The 18,293-nt window shown below is 29.3% G+C and overlaps 1 protein-coding gene across 1 annotated transcript; it reads left to right on the forward strand.

Annotated features, from left to right (window-relative positions):
- The first annotated feature begins 4,205 nt into the window (after positions 1 to 4,205).
- Positions 4,206 to 9,499, forward strand: LOC114128754 (uncharacterized). Its single transcript, XM_027993336.2, has 2 exons — positions 4,206 to 4,659; positions 6,736 to 9,499. The coding sequence occupies exon 2, from the start codon at positions 6,747 to 6,749 to the stop codon at positions 7,689 to 7,691; it is 945 nt and encodes a 314-aa protein (XP_027849137.2). The 5' UTR covers positions 4,206 to 4,659; positions 6,736 to 6,746; the 3' UTR covers positions 7,692 to 9,499.
- The last annotated feature ends 8,794 nt before the right edge of the window (positions 9,500 to 18,293 follow it).

The following is an 18,293-nucleotide window of genomic DNA, read 5'->3' on the forward strand; positions in this document are numbered from 1 at the left end:
TCATTTTTTTTTTTGTTTTTCTCGATTTTTTTGAAAACTGTTGGAAAATGTTAACTTTTTACCTCTATAATGCACCAAGGATATTCACTTTTGCATCGGAAACCACCTCCATTGTTTGAAATTGGAGCATTATTTCGACTAGTTATGCTGTACACAGACACAAAAACAAAAAAAAAAAAAAAAAAAAACACACACCATTGTATAATCAATACATTCATCACTTCGTTCAGAATCTAAAAATTTAAAATAACGAAATGGCGTCGAACTGATAATTATTACAATACTTATAGTGGTCAATATAACAGAAAAGTATCAACAATTTGAGATGCTATAGATGTATAGCTTTCTTGTCAAGTAAAAAAAAATATGACATTATCATATTATTAGGTAAACAATTTTTTTTCCTTATTAAAACTTAATAGGTAACAAAAAAAAAAAAATAGAAAAAGTCATTAATGTACAAAAACAGTAATATATTAATGAAATAATAGCTTTTCTAAAAAGCTTTTGATGCTCTATCAAGATATATAATTTTATGTCATATATTTATTCTGTATCCTAACTCCTAAACGGTTGTACAGATTTTTATGAAATGTTGTGCGCGCGATTTAATTGATTCGAGAAAGATTTCGATTCACAATTTGATCCGATAGTAAATATTTTACATTATTATTAATTGTAAGATCTACGACATCATTTTTCATACTACAGGGATACAGTGCTCTGATCAGCTGACTCAGTATCTTTTCTAAGACGTGTAAACATGTAAATAAAAATCAAGAAGGCTTATGACCAAAAATAGTGTGATTACTGTGGTGTGTTTTAATTCATGCGATTATAACACTGAAATTAAAAAAGAAAGTATTCATGTTAATACTAAGATTAAAAAATATTTGAATTTTTATTTTTTTGTACATAAAAAAATATAATATATCCATCATAAAAATGATTTGTGTTTTACTCAAATTTTTTATTCATCACATTTAATATCATAGTTTATAAAATATACACTCACATGAAATAAGTTAATAGGACAATATATAGGTATATCAGGGATTTATATTAAAAATTAAATACTAACACACGGCTTGTGAAAATTCCAAAACCCAAACTAATGCACGGGGAACGTCGCGTCTGGTTATAGTTGGTAAATACATGCAGTACTAATAAAATATTGATTGAAGATAAAAACTATTTTGTAACAAATGCGCTTACTCAATAATGAACTCAAGAGACGCTACAAATTAAAGACAAAAGCCGAGCGGCGACAACGGTGGAAATCTACCGCGCAGTTTGTGCCGCACTTACCCGTTCGGTACGTGCTCGAGAGGCAATAAAATAAAGAAATCGATCGTAAACGCCGTTGTATAATGTCATAGTTTGACAGTTTTACTGTTTTCTGTTTCTCAGTTGTCCTTAGACGGTTAGACAGAGGAAAATAACTCAAAAGTACTGAAACTATATATATAATAATAAGTATGTTTGTTGATGATACACTTGTCTTCTATACAAACAGTGGAAAAAAAAGATTGGTAGTAATTGAATTCAGAGTTGATTGTTTACTTTTTAGAGTCGGGTAAGTGAAGGGTATAACTGAGGAGGGTCGACTGATCGCACAATAGATTAGGAGGGTGTTTGTGCGGCAGCCGGCAAGCGATGTGGGATGGGGGTGGCCGTCGTCAATCAATATAGCATTTGTCCGGGTCTCACAATATTTTTATATACATAACATGTATTGTATTATTTTGATTGTTACATAAGTGCCAGAGGTGAGACTGTGAGAGGGTTGTATATTTCGGGGTGCATAGATTGGCATCACATTACTTATCGAAAAACGGATTCAGAGAGAAATTCGTAAATTCATAATATATAATATAGTGTATAATACAATATATAATATTATTTTATTATTTGTAAGCGACTCAGAGACGATTTACCGATTAAAATACGTCCCGCGTGAATTTGGATTCTCCGCAATAATCATTGACAAATATTAAAACGACATGGTCTATTAAAATTTAAAACATATTTATATACACTATACACATAACACGTATTATTAATACATACATTTTTTTGTACTTGTCCTTATTAAGAATAATGTATAAAACTGTAATCGTTACATCCTAGTGAATTTGTTAATTAAAAATTGTATTATTAATCTGAGTTAGTGTGTCATTGAGCATGATGGGATAGTGACGCGCCCCTTGCGTCCGTCCAAACATAACATTACTGTTATTTTTTATATCATATTTCTTTTTAAAAACACTACACACTATAACACACTCAATAAGGGCCATCAAAAAACGTACTCTATCTGGCATTATCAGCATTTACGAATAATAATGTCTAAAACTAGTTAATAAGTTTTATTGGCTTAATAATTGTTGTGTACTATACTAACTAATAAACTTTTTTTTTATATCATATTACAGATACAATTTTAGATTCTAAGAGGAGCGATAAATGTATTGATTTTACATTAATATTATTGATACGTGTTTTATATTTTTAATTTTTTTTTTCTGTCAACTGATGGTTAGGTTAGGTTTTTGGTAGAAAATTTGGTACTTCAGCGGAGATCCGAGGTAAAAAATTCAGCTTTTTTATTACAATTGGAAAAAAACAAAAAACATTGTTTTTTACATTGATTTTATTTTTTTAATGTCGCTTGAAAGAGAATAACCGTAGATAATTAAACATTTCATTAAATGTTTATATTACTATATTTTCTACTTACAATAAAATTTAGGAAAATTAGCAAATTACATTGTAGTTAGAAATTCATACAATATTTTTTTATGTTATACCTAAGGTATGACATTTTAATACGACATTTCTTATAATAGTAGTTTATAATGACACCAAAAAATCTAAAAAAGTATAAAGGTAATTATTTTTATAAACATTTTAAGTTCATATTTGGATAAAATTATACATTTAAGTATTTAACATATGAATAAACTATAAAGATACTCATTACTTTTTTATAGTTCAAAAACATTACCTACTTATAATGACTATTAGATAGTATTATTATTTATTACTTTTACCTATTATAATAATATAGAATATTTACATATTAATATATTATATTATTACATTTTTACACACAATTTTATTTTCAAATGCAATGTTTTCTACAAAAATTAATTCAACTCATTGTAATACACTACTATTATACTAGGCGCCTATAGTAAAATAAATTTATTACTCTACTTATTATAGTAATATTAAAAAAAAACATGAAATATATTTAATTTAATTATAATGTATAGGCTGATAGATATGAGATAGTCTCCTATTAGAATCATTTTTCACATACAATGATATATCATTGAATTTAAATTTAACACATATATCACAATTTATTATTACCTACTTGATTTCTACTATACAGTATATAGTAGAATAATTATATTAAGGTACATACGTATTTGTCTACATTTACCTATTATTATTATTTATTATTATTTTTTACAACAATCGTTAGATTATTTTCATAATACCAATACATTTATTAAAAAATAAAATTGTGTTATTATGGAAAAACCTGTAAATCATCTATTGGCTTATACGAATCATATATTAGGTAGGTACTCAACATTCGATTTTCATTTTAAACGGACACCACACCCGTACGTGTTTTTTCTCTAATATAAACTTACATAATATCAAATTTTACATTCGTAATTATCCATTAGCACTCCGCTTTTTACGAAATTAAAGCGAGTTGATCTAATATAAAATATTAAGGTTATTAATTACGGAATATCAATAAAAGTTTCTGAGCTGTTTTAAATTTGCATTTTATAATATGTAAATTAATTCTAATTTTATAATTGATAATATAGTAAATGGATTAACGTGAACGTAAAATTTGATATGCTATACATTTGTAGTATGAAAACAACACACGATGAATGTGTTAGTGTCCTCTTGAAAGATAATAATTATTTATGACAATCATTTATTAACGTAAATCTTAACTTTAACATTGGCAGGTCTCATGTGCGTAGATAGGAAATATTTTCGGAGGGGGTTAAAGTCTAGATTCTAAATATATACATTAAGTTTAATTCACAATATTTATTTTAAAATCATTTTATCTTTAATTTCGGGGGGTGTTTGAACACCCAAAACTCCCTGTATATATATATAAAATTACGCACGGTACGGGATTTGAACCTGCGACCCACGAGATAGGAGTGCCAGTCTACACCGCGTCTCCAGCCACCGCGGTCCTATCAGCTTAACCTCGATATTCTCCTACTGGGCCAGAGTGGAAGTGTGTACGGGTGAGGAGAGGCGCAAGCGCTGGGGCTGTGTCATATATATATATAAGTTGGCTTTCGTATTTTTCCCGGGTTCGGTCGGAAAAAATCAATAAATAGGGTGGCGCTTGCCTCAATACTAGCTCTAACGTTCCGGGCGTTGTTTTACGTATTACCAATCAACAGGCAACAGCTACTCGAATACGTTGTTGATCGCACATTTAATATTAAATAATTTTGTTAATACCTTTTTTGTTAAACCAAAAGTGCTACATAACAAAAGTATCTACTACATTTTAACTGTTTTTCGTCTTGCACAACTTGTGACTGCATCCATACATTTGTCATTTTCAATCCAATCGATATCGTCTTGCAATCTTTTAAGGTAAGTGATTAGCCAGACGTCTATATAGAATATATAGGTAACTACCAATATATAATGACTAGGGCTGGGATTTTGATGCAAATGCATCTTTTTTTCTAGTGTTTCAAAACGTTGATCCGTAAGTATAAAATGTGTTTTGGGTGATGCTGATTAATTTAAAGTAATTTTTATTTTGCATTTTTTGTCACTATTAACCTTAAATGCATTTTAGAGCATTTTCTTAGTTTGTAGAGCATTTTTCACAATTTTTCATAAAATCAACGAAAATTGTCGCGATTAACAAGATATTTTCGGCAAACTACCGACGCGCGACGGTACGATTTATAAATTATATAGCACGACAATCGATTATCGTCAATAACAATTTTATCATAGCTAGGACTTTCCGCTTAAATTAACGCCGTTACTTACCTATTGGCTAATATGTACTAGCAAAAACAAGTTGAAATATTTAAAAAAAATTTTTGATTAAGCCATAATAAATATATATGCATTTTTATATTGCATTTTTTGAGATTTTTTAGGGCATTAAAATCCCAGCCTTAATAATAAAATGATTGGATTATGGTCCAAGGGCGCCCATAGAAAAATTCTCAAGTGGGGGGACAAAATTTTAATTTATCAATTTATTTATAAAAAGGAATGGCTATATGTATATATTGTATATTATACTATATATATATAATTACTAGAGCTCGGATTTATACATATTTATGAAACCAAAATATGTACATAAATATGTGCTAAAAAACTCAAAATATGCAGTATTTTATTAAAATGATATATTTATTAATATTTAATTGTATAATATATCCATATGAGTTCCTAATGAAACAAATTATATTTTAAATAGTCAAATTATTTAAAAAGGCTATTAAAAATTATAAAATATAAATAAAAAAAGCTAAAAAAAATATTAATTATCTTTATTACAATTTATGATAACATGCATTTTTAAATTTTCAATCGTTATCTATTGTTTATCGAAGTCATAAATATCGAACATTTGTTAATACGAATATTTTGTACTTTTGGAAACATGGGAAATAAAATTGTCTATATTGAAAAATACAGTCGTATACCTATATATAATTAATAATTATTAATAAATCGCAAATGAACAAATTGTCGAAATATGAAGGAAATAATAGAGTTATTGAGAAATATGTAAAATAAAATATAGTTAATTTAATTGGAAATCCTTTTATACGAATTTATCACTTACCTACCTAAATTATTTTATTTAGTCACAGTAAAAATATGTATTTACATATAAATCTGAGCCCTAATAATTATACATATATTTGTGATCATAAATAAAATATTATGGTGATTGGTGGTGTAAACATACATAAACATATCGTATTTATGGCAATCACAATATTTTAAGTAAGGTGGATATATATATCCACGTATCCACCTTGATTTTAAGAATTTACAATTGTCTATAGAATAAAAACGAAAAAAGCATGTTTTTATTTATAGCTGATTGATAACCTGGTTTTTCATAAAAAAATTAAAGATTATCTTATATTAAATTAAATTTTTAAATTCTATCTAAAGAATATTTTTTCTGATTTTTATCATTTTCCAGGGAGGGACATGTCCCTCCCTTCCCTCCCCCATATGGGCGCCCTTGCTATGGTCTATGGAGAGATGGGCGTCGCTTAAATTTGTCTCGTCTGTAAAATAAGAATTTATAAATTTTAAAATTAGTTTTCAATTTTTATTTTTTCAATTATTTTCAAAATATTGATAATCAGATAAAATTATTTAGGGATACCTTTACGGCTTATACAAGTATCTAATAAACAAATAGTGAATGTATGAACGTTCATCTGTTGCATTGTTATAAGCGCCTCTTATAAGCTGGTATAACTATATAAGTAATAATTATAATAAGTATTATAATTCAAGTAGGTATTTTAAGTATTTTTTTTTTTTTTTGCTTCAACTTGTCCTCTAATAATAATTGACCGTTAATCCATTATTTATAATAAACATTTTAATAATATACAATAAGGAAAATACAATCATACTTAAACTAAGAATATTTATTATTCGTGTATTATATAGGTTCAGAAACAATGGCTAAAAAATCCAGTGAAGAATATCCATGTGACAACACCGACAATTTTCCTGAAACCGCAAAACCTTCCAACAGCACTGCTGATAATAATGCCGATGATACTCTGGGTCCCATAAATGTACCGGAAATAGTACCTGAACCCGAAATAAATGAAAATATATTTTATTCCTTTGATGAACAGTCACCTGAACTTGATATATTTCCACCACCAACTCGTTTTTTGTACATGGCAAAAATTTGTAGCGATTTTTTTGATGACGTTGCTTCTGGTAAATACACTGTGAGACGTGATAATGACAATGTTAATGAAGTAGAAAATGACCATAACAATCTCGTCGAAATCAATGAAGAACCCAATTTGCATGATCTAGATGATGTTAATATCCAACACCAACAATTAGTAACATTTGAATCTGGCATGAATATGAATGAGCAACTATCTTCTTATAGGAGCATGATAATTCAATGCGGGCTCACCAATTTTCTCCGAAAAACTTTATCAAAACGTGATCTCTGTAAAAATCAAGATTTTTTAGAATTAAGTGATAATACAATCCCCCCATTATCATCAAAAATTATCTTTCCTCCGTTAAACCTTGATGTTAGTGTAGTTAAGCATGGTCAAGAATATATTGATTTTATGTCTGTTTTCACAGAGTTTGAAATGTATAGGCCTTTTCTCGAAAAAGTATTCTCATACTTAAGTTATAAAGACATTGCATCGATGACCGCTGTGTCTAAAACTTGGCGTAAATCTATCTCAAAATCTGTAACTGCTCAAAAAAAGTTGGAAAAAGTTTTTATACACGCGATATTATATTTTTGTCATAAGAATATAAATGTAACTGAAGAGTACAAAAAATTATATGATAAGATTTTAATACATTTTAAAAATCAAATTCAGTTTAAAAATCAAATTCAGTTTGAAAAACGAGATTTTTAAGATATAAAAAATATACATTACACTGTTAAAATAAAATAGATTGCACGTAGAAAAAATATTAATGAATACATTATCTACCTATTTATCATAGTATATAGTATTTAAAGATTAATTCAAAATTATTAAAATTAATTCTACGAAGTAAATAAATCGGAGAATATCTGGTTTTAATTTTATCTCAAAATTTTACTTTAATTCTTGAAGTAAAAATTTGGTAGGTAATTAAATTATATTTACCTGCAGTTATTATAATACGTAAGTACAAATATGAAATAAGTATCTTTAACCACCAACTGCTACTAAATGTTCGGTACCTATATAAATTACAACACTAACGTAACATTAGGTAATTTTATATGTACAATGTATGCCTATATGCATAATTTATTGCACCTTCATTAATTATAAATCGAATAAATCACCTTGCGCCTAAATTATATTTACAGTGAATACTAAAGACATTTTTATCGTGTGTGTGTTTTTTTTAATGTACCTAATGTTTGCTTGTAGTCATTAGAAAATTAGAACTATTTTTCCTATACTTTATTATAACTATAACTACTACAAACGTCGACTGCTGACTTATTATTTGTTAAAAAGCAGACGTGCCTTTGTTGTAATAAATTGAATTCTTAATTCATAAATGTAAGTATACCTCCACAGTGATTAATGCAAATCTATTGTTGTTGTATTTAATTTTTCAAAATCAAATTGATTTATAATTATTGAATATATAACTTATGTAAATCACTGAATATTACTTAATATACACGTGATGTTTATAATATTAACATAATAACATGAATCTATTTGACTGTTTGTGATAAACAGTCGAGCTAAATATGTTTAATATATAAATTAATTAATTTAATATTAAACACTATTGTTACTTATACTCGTCTGATTATAATTACCTATGTATAGATTATCATTTTATTATTGTCTAATTATACTTTAAAAGTACAAATGCATTTACATGCTTCCGTTTTATAATATGTATAACTGACTCAATTAACAACAATTAATAATGAATTTTTGCATAAGTACCTCACTAACAATTACATTTAATGTTTTCGCCCATACGTAATTAATTAAACAGGGCGTAAATGTTATTCGTTTTTTAATATTATGGACGATATTAATACTAGCATTATCTAATCATCATTCATAACACCTAAATAATACTTACAAAATAAATCAATTTCTCAATTATTAATCATTATAAAACAAATCAGGATCAGGGTGTTTGTGTTTTTCTGAGTTTCAATTGTCAAATACTGAACTTGTAGGCAATTATTTTCCAACTGTTGTGTTCAATCGAAATAAATGATATTATAATAACATATAGCTACAAATTCCTATCTAAACAATTGGACAATTTTAGAATTATCATCCTATACAATATAATCATTTGGTTACCTTATTTGTACCTATATAATATATCATAATGTGTTTATACATGTTACGATGTTGATAAAAATTTACCTATATGCATTTATCTTTGTTAATTAATTAATCGTAAGTCATAAACTATCAAATATACCTATAGATATTAAGTGACGTGTTTATTTAAGCTGTAATAATAAAGTTAATATACTCGTAGTATAATTAGTATATTAATACGTTTGTTAAATATATTACCGATACCTGTCGGTTGTAGTAAAGTAATATTGACTAGATAATATTACATTATTATTATAAGGCATATTTTGTAGTTTGAAAATGCAGTTTATAATTTCTAAATAATATGTTCTGACGTGTACTTATCTATAATAAAATTATATCTATACCCATTTAACTAATCTTTGAGAGTGTTGTCTTATATTATTTAATGAAATATTCACGCGAATCACATATATGTACCTAATGTGCTAAAACACACTACACACACAAGTATATTATATAAGCAGTTAATTTTCCGGTCAAAAGCGCGGTGGCCCCGTATTTGTAACAAATATATTAATAATTTATAACTATTTAAAATAAAATGCATGAAATTTTTAATAAATACCGTCAAATGCTACAACTTAGGACAGTTTTTAACTTTAAATTTACATAAATTCTAAACCAAATCTTGAATTTGGTGTCAAAAGTTTACTCTTGGATTGTTTTTTGACACCTTATGGTTTTGAAAATTTTATTGCTACCTAAGCACATTTTTTTAATTTTTTATTTTTGTCTCAAACTATATGCAGGGTGCTACAACATAGACCAGTCTACTAAGAATTCTAAAAAATCATGTTTCCAATACAAATTAAAACTTGGGACAAATATAAACTTTTTTAAAAATTTGTTATATATAGTATTTAAAAAAAAAAAATCGGGTAAGTGGGTACCGCTCTGCTGTACATTAGATGCCGTGTGGATCACTATTATATATTATAGGAGTGTTAAATTTGAATCCAATGGTAGTTATCATTGTATACGAAAAACGATTCTGAACGAAGATGATTTGTTGCCTAGGATATAATTTCCAGTGGTTGGTAAAAAGGTGGTTTATGATTTAATGGTCTGAATAGACCAAAATTTAAATTCTTTTATAATTATTGTAAGCTAAACTTATGAAAAATCTTGTATTTAATTTTAAACTCTTAGCTACTTATGCAAAATTTTTTATAAATTATACCTACAAAATAATTTGCAAATATCCATGATTTTGAAGAATTTTTGTCAAAATTTGAACTTTAAATGCTAATAAAAAAAAATTGTGCCTATGTATTCTTATAATTTTTAGTCACTATAAGAATAACATTTAGGAACTTTGTATAAAATTTTCAAGTATTTTGATTGGGTCAAAAAAATTTTATCGACACTTCAAAAATTTTTTTCAGAAAAATTGAAAATTTCAATTGTCTATAAATGCTCAAAAAAACTCAAAATATTTTGAAAATTATATCATGTAAAGAAAATGCCAATCTAAATAACTGATGAAGCTTTCAAGTATCTATGACTTATATTTTTGAATAATAACAAATATTTAAAATCGTTTGAGGATAAATCGTTATCGTTACGATATTTCGTAAAAATTTAAAATTCAAACGCACTTAAATTTTTCCTATAATGAGGCTTCGAGTTTTCTCTATAGATACTTGAAGGAAAACTTATTGAAAACTTAGTGTTGTATTTTTAATCCTTAGTTATTAACACAAAAAGTTTTATGATTTTTCAACTTCAAAATCACTTGCAAATTTTCGCGTTTTCGACAGATTTTGTAAAAATTTGAACTATAAACGCTTATAAAAAAAATTGTGACTAACGATTTTTAATTTTTTTTAGCTACAATAAGAACAACTCGTAAGGAACCTTGTATTAAATTTTCAAGTTTTTTGGTCATCCAAAATTTTTTTATAGACACTTCAAAAAAAAAAATCTCATAAAAATCGAAAATTTTAGTGGTCTATAAATAACTCAAAAATAGTCGAAATTTGTTGAAAATTTAACTGTATATAGATATCATTAACATCAACATTTAGTGAAAATTTCAAGTATTTACAGTGACCAGTTTTTGAATTACAACCATATAAAAAAAACCGATTTAGTCGAAAACTGGTTTTACATAAAAATTCCCGTTTTCCGTCACTTTTTTTGTTTTTCTCGATTTTTTTTTAAAACTGTTGGAAAATGTTTACTTTTGACGTTTATAATGCACCAAGGATATTCACTTTTCCATCGGAAACCACCACCCCCAAAGTTTGACATTGATGCATTATTTCGACTAGTTATGCTGTATACAGACACAAAAACAAAAAAAAAACACACATTATTGTAATACATCACTTCGTTCAGAATTTAAAAATCTGTACCCAGGGCAGCAAAATTCTAAATACGCCTCTGGATATAAGTAATTTTTCTTCAGATTATCACTGAGACTTAAACCAACTTTGCGGCCACTGCCTGCTGCAGGATTGTATGAATATAATCATACAGCACAGTTTATTAGCTATTTATACTTGCGATTATTTTCGGATGAAATGTACGCACACTCTTAAAAGTAGCCGTCGGTCGACCTACACGGCGCGAACGCTCGTTCTCTGCTGTGCGAAATTAATTAAAATTTAAAACGTGGCTTAATCAACCAAGTCTTAACACGAAAATCTCAGGGAATCGTTTGATTATTTGTCACGGGCGACGCTGCGCCGTACAATTGATATCAGCTATTGTAGTAATCACATAATATTATAAACTCACGTAAAAATCACGGCTATAATATAATATAATATATTATAATATTGTAGACATTTTTATCGCTCGAGATTGCCCACCGAGTATGGAAATATTACGTCCGTCACGATTAATATTATATTAGACGATACGTTTTAGACTTGGGTCGTCTATAACAATATTACGTTCGCTGTGATGTCGATCGAAACGAACCAGCCGTTCAAAACGGCCGAAAATTCCAGCACTACAGTGTTCGAACGTGATATGGTGACTATTGTACACAATTACGTTTTATTGAGCAGAAATAACGATTGCGTACGATAATAATTCAGTGAAACTTCCATTAAACGAAATTTTCTATTTAACGAATTATTTATGAGAACCATGATCTTCAGTGTTAATTCCGTTTAACGAATTTCTCTATAACACGAATTTTTTTTTTTGTTCCTCTTGAGACTTAAATAAATAGAAGTTTCACCGTACATAGGTACCTAGTAAATATATAGTCACTTTCACGTCGTGTAAGCCATAGTGCCGAAATTCCCAGATTTTTAGTAACGTTTACGACTATAAACACTTTTTTTTTTTTTTCCTGTTTGAACCGACGACCGGGAGGGAACCGCTTTCGCATTACTTCCTCCATATAGATTATTATAACACCTAATTAATAAACAGCTCCTAAAATTTTGCTCAGTACAAAAAGTCAAACGAATAGTACGAAATTTAACAGTGTGCTTTAAACAATATTTCGTGTTATAACTCTTATAATATTATTATAATATTGGATTTGGTCGATTTAAATGTGTACAGAAATTTGGATATTTCGGGAGCTACGTAGTTTACGTAATATTATATAGTACAATATTTCGATCGTCGTCGGGCACGTAAACTCCGTCGGGAGTAGACGGCGGTCGATCAATAACCACAATATCGTCATGGCAACGCGGGGTGTGCGGCGCGAACGACGGTCGGCGTATTAACGTGCCCACACACTGCTGCGGTGGCGGTGGCGGGGCGGTGGTGGTGGTGATTATGGTGGCGGGGCGGTGGCGGTGGCGGTGGCCGTGGCGGCGTTGGTGGCGGGGCAGTGGCGGTGGCGGTGGCCGTGGCGGCGTTGGTGGCGGGGCGGTGGCGGTGGTGATGATGGTGGCGGGGCGGTGGAGGTGGCGGTGGCCGTGGCGGCGATGGTGTTGGTGGCGGGGCGGTGGAGGTGGCAGTTGCCTTGACGGCGATGGTGGCGGGGCGGTGGACACAATTTTACCGCCGCCGCCGAGACAAAAGAATTTTACCGCCACCGCTGCAGTGTGTGGGAACGACGAATAACATTATTACTGCGTACAACCGGCCGATCGTCGACTATAGGGGGCGCCACCAGTCGGTAACCGGCGTCGACGGCGGCGGCGGCTGGTGCGCGCAAACGGGTCGTCCGCGACCGGGACGCGGGACGCGGCGTAGAATTCCCGAGAGCGCGTGACCTCGACGTACTCGCGCATGCGCAACCGCGGCAACGGTTCAATCGTGCGATCAAGCCGGCCGGACCCTCCGTCCGCATCGATCGTTTTCCAGGGAGCGCCGCACCGCCCCACACCTCACCTCACCGCTCCGTCGACCGGACGGTGCCAAGTCGTCCGCGTTGCGCTGTTGCCGGTTCTTTTATCCGGATTATTATTATATTCTGTAGTTCTCCCGTCTCGAAACTGCCGCCGTCACCACCACCGCCGCCGTCACCACCACCGCCGCCGCCGCCGCCACCAACACCGATCGTCGAGCCGTACAGCGCTCTACTTCTACCGTCGCCCGGCCCCCACCACCACCACCGCCGCCGCGCCACCATCGATCGTCGAGCTCTACTTCTACCGATGCCACCGCCGCCACCCTCCGTAGTATAATAACATTATCGAGAACCGACGACGACAATAATAATATTGTTGTATAATATACGCGCCCGCGATCTCGTGGCGGCAGCGGCTATAAAATAATGTTAAATAATAATAAAATATTATAGAACGCAACCCAACATGACGGACGGACAGGATTTCGACGCGAAAAATTACATATTCTGTTCTTTTCTTTTTTGTAATCGAATTAAGCACCGTTTAGATTTTTGAATTATTATCGATTATTATAATACCGCGTACCTTCCGTACATTCGTCTGGAAATCAATCCGTAACGTTCTTTACCCAGTTTTTTTTTTTCTCTAAGATAAAATTTTCCTAATTCCTTATGCATCGTGAGCACGGAATCTGGCGCTTTTCGTCATTTTGGTTCATTTTATTTATTGTCGAGTGCAATATAATATTACGCGACTCGGCGATTGAAACTAATCATTTCCTCATAGCAATAACTCGTGATTGCGATGACGTTTAATGTTATTTTCAAATCTATGCGTTTAAATATATGGTAGGGCTGCTTATTGCCGCATCGTCCAACGCTTCCCCTCATTTTTAATGTCGGAAGTTTGTCGTTTATAGAAAATTTGTAAATTTTGATAAGTTTAAATTGAAAAAATTATCTTTCAATTGTCAAAATTTAAATCGTCCTCTACCAATTTATGCATAAGTATTTCATACTTGAAATAGGTACTTAGTAAAGTATCAATAAAGAGTAAAAAACAACCGATTTTCATAATTTTAGATTCTGAACGAAGTGATGAATGTATTGATTTTAAAATGGTGTGTGTTTTTTTTTTTTTTTTGTTTTTGTGTCTGTGTACACTGTACAGCATAACTAGTCGAAATAATGCTCCAATTTCAAACTATGGGGTTGGTTTCCGATGTAAAAGTGAATATCCTTGGTGCATTGTAGAGGTAAAAAGTTAACATTTTCCAACAGTTTTCAAAAAAATCGAGAAAAACAAAAAAAAAAATGACGGAAAAACGGCAATTTTTACGCAAAACCAGTTTTCGACCAAAACGATTTTTTTTATGGTTGTAATTAAAAACTAATCACTGAAAATACTTGAAATTTTCACAAAATGTTAATGTCAGTAGTATCTGTATATAGTTAAATTTTCAAAAAGTTTTGACTTTTTTTGAGTTATTTATAGACCACTGAAATTTTCGATTTTTTTGAGAAATTTTTTTTAAAGTGTCGATAAAAAATTTTTGGATGACCAAAAAGTTTTGAAAATTTAATACAAGGTTCCTTATGAGTTGTTTTTAATGTAGCTAAAAAAAATTAAAAATCGTTAACCACAATTTTTTTTTATAAGAGTTTATAGTTCAAATTTTTACGAAATCTGTCGAAAACGCGAAAATTTGCAAGTAATTTTGAAGTTGAAAAATCATAAAATTTTTTTCTTTTATAACTAAGTTTTGAAAATTTGGTACAAGGTTCTCCATACATTTTTCTTCAAATATCTGTAAAAAAAACTCTACCGGATTCAGACAAAAAATTTTTATGAGTGTTTGAAATTTAAATTTTTACAAAACCGCGCTAAATAACGGTTTAGCCTCAAACGATTTTTGATATTTGTTATAATTCAAAAAGTATAAGTCGTAGATACTTGAAAATTTTACCAGTTATTTAGATTGGCATTTTATTTACTTGATATAATTTTCAAAATACTTTGAGTTTTTTTGAGCTATTTATAGGCAACTGAAATTTTCAATTTTTCTGAAAATTGTTTTTTTATGTGTCGATAAAATCTTTTTGGCTCTATCAAAATACTTGAAAATTTAATGCAAAGTTCCTCATAAGTTATTATTATAGTGATTAAAAAATTATAAGAATACATAGGCACAATTTTTTTTTATTAGCATTTGAAGTTCAAATATTGACAAAAATTCGTCAAAACCATGAATATTTGCAAATTATTTTGTAGGTATATTTCATAAACATTTTTGTATAAGTAGCTAAGAGTTGAAAATTTAATACAAGGTTTTTCATAAGTGTAACTTACAATTATAATAAAAGAACTTAAATTTTGTTGTATTCAGGCCATTAAAACATAAACCACCTTTTTCACCAACCACTAGAAATTATATCCTTAGCTGACAAATCATCTTCGTTCAGAATCGTTTTTCGTATACAATGATAACTATCATTGGATTCAAATTTAACACTCCTATAATATATAATAATGATCCATACGGCACCTAATGTACAGCAGAGCGGTACTCACTTGCCCGCTTTTTAATATTTATTTAAAATATTAACACTATGCGAAATTTATTACATTATCATTTATCTTAAATAAACGTACGCCGTACACAAACAAAGTACCTATACTTAAAAATATTTAAAAAATTAATTACACATTAAATATGATAGGTATATAGACAGTAGCTTGTAAGTTTATTTAAACAATGAAAAAATTAATATAACTTACCCATAGGTGTACAAAATATTGAGTGTATAAAATAAAAGTTCTACTGCGATTTTTTATTTTCGAAAATGACGAATCAAAGAATACGTGATATGTTAACACAATTACCTACTAATATTTAATTTAGAAAATAATAAAATTAATAATTGAAAAATGATTTAGGTACTATGGATAATTGTAATTTCTTATGCACCTACACACTAAAATATTATAGTAGATTTAACAACAAATAATCAGCGAGACCATATAGCTATATACGTAATACGTTAACAAACTTGTTTTATTAATTCAATAAATGCAATATTTTCGCTAAAAATTAAATCAATTTACCGTAATAGCAATAGAAAAATAAATTAGTTTACTATAGTGGTATTAAAAAGGGCGTAGAACATTTTGCCGCGATCAATAATTGAATAAATTATTCGCCACACAACGTTTCGTCGTAGAATTTGTTCATCATTAAATTTAACACGTCCATAATGACCCACTAATTGAAACCTAATGCACAATTTATATTTTAAATGAGTTATGAGTACTTAAGTAAAATATTGCTATTTAAGAGTGGCAATAATGAACCACTTAAAAATTAAAATATCATAAAAAATTGACTTACTTTTATATACATAACATCGTAACACATAAATAATAATAATTTCTTTGAAGGTCTTATTGTATCTTTAATCCAGTTTACTAAGCATTGGACTGTAAATTAGTATACGTCAGATAGTTTATAAAAACTAAAAACACAACACCTATATGTAAATAAATACGCATAGTAAATTCATAATAAATTTCTTGAATTATTTAATAATAATAATAATTTTATAATTATTACAATTAAAATCATTGTTTTTTGTTGCTTCGATCCTGAGCAAATGACTTACCTAACAATGAAAAACTAAATTTTTTAGCACGTTAATTTTTTATTGAAATTATCGAAAGTCTACTAATAAGCTGTATTTAAGACATGATGTTTCTATGACAAACTTTAAAAAATTTAGGTTTTGAGAATATCTTTTCTGCAACACTTATTAGTTATTACGGTAACCAGTAATACCTATAAGGAACAAGTAAAATCAAATCAATGAAATTAATAATTTTTTTTTTCCATTATTATTAATTTACTCAAATCAATAACGCTGAGATTAAATGTTATCGAGTAGGTATAGGTTACTCTAAAGGTTTTTTATTTCAATTAAATGATTAATTATTGGATACAAAAACCGATTTTGATCGGAGAAAATGACACTATTTTTAAGGATATTTTAATTTATATTACTATACGAATTTATGTATCTATTAGTAGTAAATGAAAATCGGTGTCATCTAACTATTAAGACAACAACCACTATAAGATAATTTTATCATTCAATCATACTTATAAGGTATTTAGGTATATTATATATAAATATTCTATCATACATATTAATATGTTAGGTATATAAAAAGTAGCAGGTTCTAAACCGCGTTTTACAATTTTTAGCACCTAAATTAAGATAACCAGATAATGACCTGAATGGTTTTTCTATCGTTGCTAAATACTTGATCCGTTATATAAACACCGATTTTTCAATTATGTTAGTTATATAAACGTATTATTAATTTTATTGATTGTCCCAATCTATTATATGAAATAAAATTTAATGTACCTAGTACCAGTACCCATATTTAACTCTCGGAATCATTAATTGTTATTATTATTAATATATATTAATATTTATATATATTTTTTTATATTTATATTATTATTATTTAATTGACTGCCACCGCCATAATTACAGTTACTATAAAAAGAGGACGTCTCACCAGCATTTGTTATGAATGTTATGATAATTTTAAAATATTTAATATTTTTCATACTCATCTCAAAATATAAAATAATATAAATATCTCTTAAAATATCGAAAAAACCAACGAGAGAACACAGAAAACGTTCTTACCTAAAAGTCTGATAATAGATTCACTCTAATATTGAAACTAAAAGCACACTAATACTATTGAAACTGGTGAACGAAAATTTACTATCGTATGTGTGTAAGACGAAGACAATTACATTAGGTACTTATATTCTTTGTCAACTAAATAATGTAAATATATTCGTAAATTTTGCTCT

This window comes from Aphis gossypii, chromosome X (genome assembly GCF_020184175.1).
Source record: "Aphis gossypii isolate Hap1 chromosome X, ASM2018417v2, whole genome shotgun sequence".
NCBI classification, from domain to species: Eukaryota; Metazoa; Arthropoda; class Insecta; order Hemiptera; family Aphididae; genus Aphis; species Aphis gossypii.